Here is a 9,072-nt window from a genome sequence, read left to right as displayed (position 1 = left end):
TTTCCCCACCACCACCGGGTGTCCTCTTTTATGGTTTCCCAAATACAGTCACTCTAGACAAAGCCCACACTGGGCCTCAATTGTGAAGGTGTGCAAATGTGGCTAGCAAGCAATCAGAGCCAAGACACAGAGCGTTTTCTCCCTGATCTAGCAAAGTCTGCTTTTACCCACCTTGAATTGTCCAATCATATTGTTTAGGGAAACGTCAGTCAAGGCGAAGCAGCCTAGAACGAGTGACCCCACACAGAGTCCGGAGTATTGTGGAGAGGAAAGGATCCCTCAAGTCAACGCTCTGTTGAGTTTCCATCGGTAACTCTCTGAGCCTGTTTAAGAAGGTTGGGCCTTTGTTGGGTTTTGAAACCACACTTCTAGCAGGAGAACAGAAACAAGCAAGTGTTGTGCTGTTCCTCAGGAGCGAGCCAGCTGTTGTTCCCTCCCAGGCGCTTGGAGAGAGTGTTGACTTTCTTCTCTTAAACTTATCAGGTTGTGGTGTGAATCTCAGATAAGGCCGCTAACATCATGAGTGACACAGGAAGGTAAGAGCGACTGCTGGAGTTTATTTATTTATTACATTTCTATACCGCCCAAGTTCTCTGGGCAGCCCTAGGTTCTAGTTAGCACCTATGTGTCTAGGATTTTAGCCGCAAGACTTCCCAGGGCCACTTGTACCATACATACAGACCGGGCAGCTGTGTAGGGCAGTGCAAGTAGAATGGGTACCCACCATGCTGAAAGTTGCTCATCTGTCCAAGGTTGCATGGGCGACTCCCCCCGTGCAAACTGTGCTAGCTTTTCCAGAACCCTCTGTGTTGTTACAGGAGTTCTGGGCATGCTCTCACTTTCCGTCTTGCAGAAGGGCTATAGCTGGTAGAGCACATGCTTTACATGCAAGTTTTTGGGTTCCAGGGCCAGCATTCCAGGGTAGGCATGGTTGGGCACCTGCCCGAGGGTCCACACACCAGCATGGGCCCAGTGACAAGAGCCCCATGGACTTCCTCCTCCTCTTCACCATTGCAACCTTCTCATTTACCTGCTTCTTGCTCTGGCCCAGACAACAGTGCTGATGAGGAGGAGGAGCAGATCCCACAACCTACTTGCTCACTGGCTCTTTGTCTACCAAGCAACCCAGGGGTAGCAGTGATGGGAAAGAGGAGGAGGAGCAATAGCAGCTGGTGGCAATAGTGATGACAAGGTGGACTCACTGTGGAAGGGGGCCATTAAGGAGGGTCTTGCTCAAGGGCCCTCCAAACGTGCAGACAGCGTTGTTGAGTTCAGTCCCTGGGATCTCCAGGTAGGGCTGGGAAGTTCTCCTGAAGCCCTAGAGAACTACTGTCATTCATTGTAGACCAGGGGTGGGGAGCTGGTGGTCCTCCAGCTGTTTTGGCCTACAGCTCCCATCATTCCTCACCATTGGCTGTGATGGATAGGATGGATGGAAGTTGTAGGACAAAGCAGCTGGAGGGCCACAAATGGCCCACTTCTCCAGATGACAATACTGAACTAAATGGACCAGTAGATCGAAGTATAAAATAGTTTAATGTCTCTCTATGGCAGGATGGCCTAAAGCCAGTGTTCAAATTACATGAGGGCTAGACATTCTCTTTGCTGCTGTTTTTAGAAAGCTTTAGAGGACACGGTTTGGCTAAAATTGGGTGGAGTCAGGGTTTGGGCTTGTGGATTTCATTTCCCACTCATAATTTGATCACTGCCTCACTCTAGGCTAGCCACTTACGCATCCCCCAAAATGAGGACTAAAGAGGACTCAGATTTACATCAAATTTGGATTTGCTATTTTATACCTATGGAGGTACCTCTATAAATAACGTTGATGATTTAAATAGAAATATACTGCATCTCACCCTAGAGGAGAAGACTGGCCAGGTGACTAACTGTTGATAGGAAATGTCAAGGCTTCCTCTACTCTGCCTCTCCCTTGTTATGGTTCTTTATCATGAAGCTGGACTTGCACTGGACAACCCTTCAAATAGAGGTCATTTTCAAACAGAGGACTGTCCAATATAAAGTAGTACAAATGGCCACCCAACCTCACACCCACCCACCTAGATTCACACCAATCTTTGGGCTAGCTCTGAAGATAGGGGCTCCATGTGTCCTACTTTACAGAGGACAGTCCTCTATATCAAGGGCTGTTTTTAACCGGAACATGGACTGGAAAGCCCTTCAAATAGTCTCCGGGCCTTGTTCATTTTGCAGAACGGAGAGCAACTCAGGGGCCTTGAAGTTGCCCATCAACAGCAACACCTGGGCTGCAGACTGAGCAGGCCACAGGCATCTGGCCAAAGTCTTCCCTACATTGGGAAGCGCCTGAGGCTGTTGGCAAGTGTTCTGGAGTTCCCTAGTTCACTTTCACTTCTGGGTTGACAAAGCGGGCGGAGGTGGCTCCTGGAGATGGCAAGCCTGGACTTGGCCAAGGAAGGCGGCTGGAGCCTAGCAAGTGTTAAGAAGGAGCAGGGTGGCCGCTTATAGATCACCAGAAAAGAGGACCCCAATTTGCGTATGCTAATTTATATGTATAGCTACAAATTTAGAAATAACTATTATAATTTACGTAGAAATTTAGTGTGGAAGACTGTGACCAGGTGTCTTGTGTGCCTTGTTTTGTCTGCTGTCCAGGTGCTGTTGATGGGCACCTTGAAGACCTCTGGGTTCTCCCCTCTTAGGGTTCATCTTTAAAGCAGACGTGGACTGGACAGCCCTCCAAAATAGAGGACTGTCCACTGTAAAATAAAAGAGGACACCTGCCCGTCTTAGGAGGCGTCGTGTTCTGTATGGTAACCATATGGAAAGGAGGACTGGGCTCCTGGTTCTTTAACAGTTGCATAGAAAAGGGAATTTCAGCAGGTGTCATTTGTATGCATGCAGCACCTGGTGAAATCCCCTCTTCATCACACTAGTTAAAGCAGCAGGATCCCTGCCCTCTTGACCAAATACAAAAGGGGGCAGGGCTCCTGCAGCTTTAACTGGTGTGATGAAGAGGGAATTTCACCGGGTGCTGCCGAAATTCCCTTTTCTACACAACTGTTAAAGATACAGGAGCCCTGTCCTCCTTTCCATAGGGTCACCCTACATTCTGAGAATCTGGATTTGAGATTACTTTTTCTGATCGTCGACTGACTTGTCCCTCTTGTCTCATAGCCTAATCAGTGACGTCCACAAGCCCAGTGCCAGAACCATCTATGGTGAGTTTTGGGGGTAGAGGGATGTATTGAGAAGATTTCTTCACGACTGAGTGATGGTAAGCTTCAAGGCTGAGCTGAAGGACACTCAGTCCTGCAACTCTATCATCCTTAGTCAAGATCACCTGCTCTCATACACTACGCTGCCTTTTTTCTGCTGTTGCCCTCTATACCTAGAACTCCCTCCTCGGATGTCCCATGTAGTTTCCCTTTCTCTTCTCTTCACTTTTCCCAGCAAACCTTACTGCTCACTCTGGTAACCACATTTCATCCCTTGACTCACCCCGCCCTCCCTTTCTCTATCAATTTCACTGCCCTCAAAATATAGTTTGTAAGCTCCTTGAGGGCAGGGACCAAACATTTTGTAACTTGTAAAACTGAAAAATGCTATATAAAATAATGTTTACACTGTTTTGTAAATGCATTTGCGATGCTCAGTATTATTTCTGCCAGGCTAACTTACCCAGGATGTTGGCTGTGTTCGGACTATCGTGCCAGGAGAAGAAGCCGTTGTGGCGGCTGTCCCTGCCTCCACGCATGCCACATGTATGACCTCCATTTGCATAAGCCCCCGCAAAGTAGTGGGGTTGGTGTGTTGGTCAAACTCGGCATGCGGCACGAGGGGGTGGCTTTGTACCTACCGTACAACCTCTACTACAAGTTGTAGGTTGTAAGATAGGTACAAAGCTTACCCTTGCCTGGGTTCGGACAACACGCCAACCTGCATTGCATCACAGGGGATTATGCAAATGGTGGTCACATGCGTGGCACGCATGGGAACATGGGGAGAAGCCACGATAGCTTCTTCTTCCATCACGATCCTCTGAAACCAGTCTTTAAGAGAATGGTTTGATTGAAGCTCCTAGGAAGGCTCTTCAAATCAAAGTCCAAAATGCCTAACATTTCCCTAGCTTGCATATTGGTGCATGCTACAAAGTTCAAGGAGTTTCTTTGTCTTTTCAAAAGTCAGGATTTATACAAGAGCTGTATACAAGAGAACCTTTCTACCACAATATACTTCTGCCATAAATTAACCCAGGGTGCCTAGACACGAATAGGTTCATCCCACGTACCTGCTTCCCTTGGATTATCCCCGTAGCGCTGAGGTTTCGCCGTTGTTGTTTTTGCTACTGGGCGACAGCGATCCTTTGCATACCAGGAAGTGAGTTTAAGGGGGGAAATGTAAAAAATCAAAAAAATCAACGGATGACCCAATTCAATTCAAATTTGGTATGCTTAAAGCTCTCCCTAATATCTATTAGTGTGCCAATTTTGGTGTCTTTATTTTTAAAGCTTATGCAGATGTAAGCATTTCTTTAAAATCCTGCTCCTGTGCCCCAGCGATGGCTCGGAAGATACGCTCAGAAAGTGGGGGCTAAATAAGGCAAATCTTTTGGGTTTATAGCACAATTAAGGCAGGATGCATGGGAGTACTTCACAATCAAAGCAGATTATAAGGTGGAAAACTTCCGAGTCCTTTGCGCACAATTTGTAGTGATTGCAGAGTATAATGCTGGTGTGATAAAGCTCGAAGAAAGCGTCATAATGGCTGCAGATCTGTGCTGCATCAACTATACGATGCAAACGCAGCTTTGCAGCCTCCGCAGGCCTTTCCCATGAAGCTGCGTGTTGAAAACGTCGGGGACTTACCCCAATGTTTTCAATGGGAGCGACATCATTACAGCTCTTCCGCCGTCTGGCGTCGCTCTGGGGAGAGTCTCTGGTGGAAGGTGACCAGCAATTGGTTACCTTCCACCAGGGAGTGGGCGGGGGTGGGGTGCTCTGGTACCCGGATGGCACCCCGGAAACCCTGCGCTCCCTCCTCAGTGTCAGGATTACTTGATGCCACCCCGGGAGACGAAAAACGTGTGTTCTGGAGGGAGGTGGCACCAAACCCAGCGCCGTGAAAACAGCCCCCCCCCCCCCCGAAAATGTCTTGGTCTTTCAAATCACACACTATCTCTCACTCAAGAAACCCTGTAAATGTCAGTTTCCTGGGATTTAAAACTCTGAGATTCTAAGGGTTCAGAGCCTGGGGTGGGGGTAGGCTGAGGAATTAGTATTTAACAGGGTGGAGAAGGGTGTGTGTGTAATCCTCACAGGCTAAACTGGTTCCCCCAGGGTGAGGCAGTAATCACATCCCTCTCCTGTAGAAGAGGTAATCACTCCTTAAGAACAGAAATGTCTTCCTTAGAGGGGTATGTCCCTGGATGACCAAGTCCTTTAAATCCAGAATCAGGATTGTGTGTGTGTATGTTCCTATATAATTTATAGTATATATAATAATTAACATATAACATATACTGCTATATGTATAGTGTGTGTAGTACATGTAGATGCATGCATGCAATGCACGTCAATGCATAATCCCATCTTTCTTTTTATGGTGGCATTTCTGTGGCATTAACAGCTGCATGTCAGGCGTCTATTCAAAAGGTGCAGTTTCCCCCACCCCCCAGCATGCAGATTAAACGGGGAGGAGGGGGGAAGAGTCCGTTTAATTTCTGGCTGTCATGCCACTGTTAAAAGCATACAAGCCCTGCCTGCCACAAAGAAGGCGAGGCCTATAAATATTCCACTTCTTTGCAAACGCTTTAGTTACAAAAGCCTATATGCGTGCCACAGACCCATCAATCTCTTCCAGATAGGAAGCAGCAGCAGCCCCCCAAAGATCTCTCTCCTGCCCCTGCCACCACCACACTTGTCAAAAGTGCAAAGAGTTTAGTGTTTCATTCTCGACTAGTGTAAACTCCATCTTGCCATGGGAGCTAGTAGTGTGAGAACGATTGGGTAAAATATGTTTGCCCATTTCCGTCCCAGCTGGAATAACTGGACACCTTTAAAATAAATCTACTACAAATAAACCAGGAAATGTGAAAAGAAAGAGAGAGAGAGATGTTCTTTTTAAAAAGAACATTCACCATTTCTTTAAGTTGAAAGGTTAAACCTCCAGAACCACAATTCCCAAAGTTCTTTGCGCGTCCCCACCACCATCAATGCAAATGGTTTTGAGAGGGATGGGTTGAAGCTTATTTTCCCCTTTCATAAGCCTCCCCCATCACCACCCACTGAAAAGGGCAACTCCCAGATTGCTTTGCGCATGCTCACTCACTCAGACGGCTTTACCTCAGCCTCTTGTTGCCAGGCCCACTCATTGCACAGTTCCAGCTTCTCCTCCGGTTGTGACTCATCCGTGGTGGCTGCTTTCTCGGGGGCCTTCTTCTTCGGGGTAGGCCCGAGATAAGCATGAGCATAGCTGGGGAGGATGCGCTGGTGCTGCTGTGCCTGTGCGAGTGAGGGCAGCATACGGACAGGGCTCCTCCTTAGTGAGCACACCGCTCTCTGGCCAAGAGCTGTGTTGCCTCAGCAGCAGGACAGAAGCCCGGGCGGACCTCACCATGTTCGCTATGGGCAGCAGCAGAGACAGTGACGAGAATACGAAGGGGATTGCAAGATTTCCATTGCCAGAGGAATAGGGGACTGTTTGGGGCAGTGCCGAGGAACATTGTATTTTGCTATTAAAGCTCGAGCTTTGAACTTTTTTGCAGTTTCAAAATTTTCTGCATGTCTACACTGCTCAAGCTTCACTTTTTTAAAAAATGCGCAAAATCAATCCACTAGATCTCTAGTAATAATCCTTACACTACTGTATTCTTATAGAGATTCCTCCTTAAAAAAAAAAGGTTCACGTACTTCTTACAAACAAAGTTGACGCTAATTTTTCTGTTCTCATTTCCTGTTCCAAGCCAGCTTTCCAAACCAATTCCTCCTCCGTAAACAATGTTTTATCCCTTTTTGCAGAACAAAGGAAGAAGTATTCCAACGTCATCATGGCGGATGTCTCCCAGTATGCTGTCCATGTAGGTCTTGCTCTAACGTTTGGGTTTGGACTACGCTAAAGTGGGGACAAGAGCTTGAGCTTGTGACTTTAGTAGTTAATGAATGAAGAGAGGGGAGGTTGGTGAGATCTTATATTAGGGGAGGTGATACGGAGGCAGTTGGTTCTTACTTGCCTGGATTATCTCCAGAGACATTTTGTGGGGACATGGAAACCATGTGCGTTGTAGTGGATTGTGGGGAGTGTCCTAGAGCAGCCATTTTCCATTCTTTTCAAGCCTTGGGGCCTTCTGGATGGCACCCATTTCTATATGTTCTCTCCCACCCCCATGCACTGCCCACCTTTACTCTCTGTTCCCCCCACCCACCCACTCTTTCAAAGTCAACAACCACCTTCCAAAAGAAAACAACGAAGCGTGCAATCCTATGCATGCTTAGACAGGGGGGGGGGGGAAAGGGGCTAAAACTCCCAACATCCCCCAGCCAGCCATGCTGGCTGTGGAATGCTGGGACTTGTAGGACTTTTTCTGTTTAAACATGCATAGGATTGCACCCTAAATGGTGCAACCCACCTGCAAGTTGACCTGCAATCCCTTTTGGGCCTTGATCCACCAGTTGAAGACCAATGTTCTAGAGCAGGTGCACAGTTCATGCCAGATGCATCTAGTCTTATGAGGTCATGTTCAGACAGAAAAAAAGGCCTACAACTCCAAGCATCCCCCAACCAGCGCTGGAGTTGTAGGCCTTTTTTTTCTGTCTGAACATGCATGGGATTGCGCACTTAATTATTTATTTTAAAGCATTAGGGAGAGAAGTTTGTGTGTGTGTGGTGTGTGTGGGTGTTAGACTGCCTTTCAGCAAAATGATCAGGGTGGCATACAAGAAAACAGTAAAAACATCACTACAGAGTCACATTTTTTTAAAAAAAGTAAATAAACAAAGTGGAACCACAGCTTGTGGGCAGGGGGAGGAATCAGCATAAAACATCTACAGAGTGGATGAAAGCAAATCAGCAAGTTCACATTCCATAGTGTAAGGCTGGAACAAATGAAAACACAGGACTTTGCCTGGAAGCAGACAGACAACACAGATGATACCAGGCAAGCTTCCCTGGGGAGGCCATTCCCAAAATGGGGTGCTGTGACCAAAAAGGCTCACTTCCCACCTAATGTCAGGCGGTGGTGAGGGATCTCTTAGACCCTCTTCTCTAATTTGTTTATTTGATCCATTTGTCAAACAATCCATCTGTCATGCATTCATACCCACCCACACCCCACTTTTCTGCAACTGCACACTTCTAAGTAATGATAGACAAGCTATCTTGATTATTCACTCAGTATTTTAACACTTAATTTTAACTTAAATTTAAATTTTACTGTTTTAACTCTGTATTTTAATCTTATATCAATTTTGCTGTGTGGTTTTATCCTGGTTGCGCTTTTTATACTGTATTTCGTAATTGTGTTTTTAACCTGTTGGGTGTTTTATTGCGGTTTTAATTTTTGTGAACCGCCCAGAGAGCTTCGGCTATTGGGCGGTATAAAAATCTAATAAATAAATAAATAAATAAATAAATAAATAAATAAATATCTTTTGTATCTGGTCAAGAGGGCAGGGCTCCTAACTGTTGTGATGAAGAGGGAATTTCACCAGCTGCTGCAGGCATTCAAAGGACCCCCTGCTGAAATTTCCTTTTCTGTACAACTGTTAAAGAGATACAGGAGCCCCCGGTCCTCCTTTTCCTATGGTCACCCTAGTGAAATAAACTAACGAAGAGCTTCGGTGATGTACAATGGATTTATCCATGCCTCTCTTGCTTCTGTATCCTCCAGCACCTGGTGACCTTCTCCATTGGGGAAGAGGACGACTTGGCATCTGTGGAGGATGCTACCAGGAAACTGTCCATCATGGATGCCCAAGGGAAGATCTGGGTTCAGGAGATGTTGCTTCAGGTCAATGGATCGGCCGTCAAGCTCTTCGACGTAGAGTCAAAGGTGGAGACGCAATCTTCGGGTGGCTTGTGGGGAGAAAGAGGTGG

General features: G+C 46.7%; 1 protein-coding gene across 1 annotated transcript in view; it reads left to right on the top strand.

Moving 5' to 3' along the window:
- Window positions 1-495: 495 nt before the first annotated feature.
- EPS8L1 (EPS8 signaling adaptor L1) overlaps window positions 496-9,072 on the top strand; it is a 36,210-nt gene continuing 27,633 nt past the window's right edge. The window contains exons 1-4 of the mRNA XM_063136892.1: window positions 496-536; window positions 3,157-3,200; window positions 6,999-7,057; window positions 8,867-9,028. Coding sequence (XP_062992962.1) covers window positions 520-536; window positions 3,157-3,200; window positions 6,999-7,057; window positions 8,867-9,028 — 282 coding nt within the window. The 5' untranslated portion in view covers window positions 496-519. The remainder of the gene's footprint in view (window positions 537-3,156; window positions 3,201-6,998; window positions 7,058-8,866; window positions 9,029-9,072) is intronic.

The sequence above is a fragment of the Elgaria multicarinata genome, chromosome 11 (assembly GCF_023053635.1).
Source record: "Elgaria multicarinata webbii isolate HBS135686 ecotype San Diego chromosome 11, rElgMul1.1.pri, whole genome shotgun sequence".
NCBI lineage: Eukaryota > Metazoa > Chordata > Lepidosauria > Squamata > Anguidae > Elgaria > Elgaria multicarinata.
This window is presented reverse-complemented; position numbering and strand designations above follow the sequence as displayed.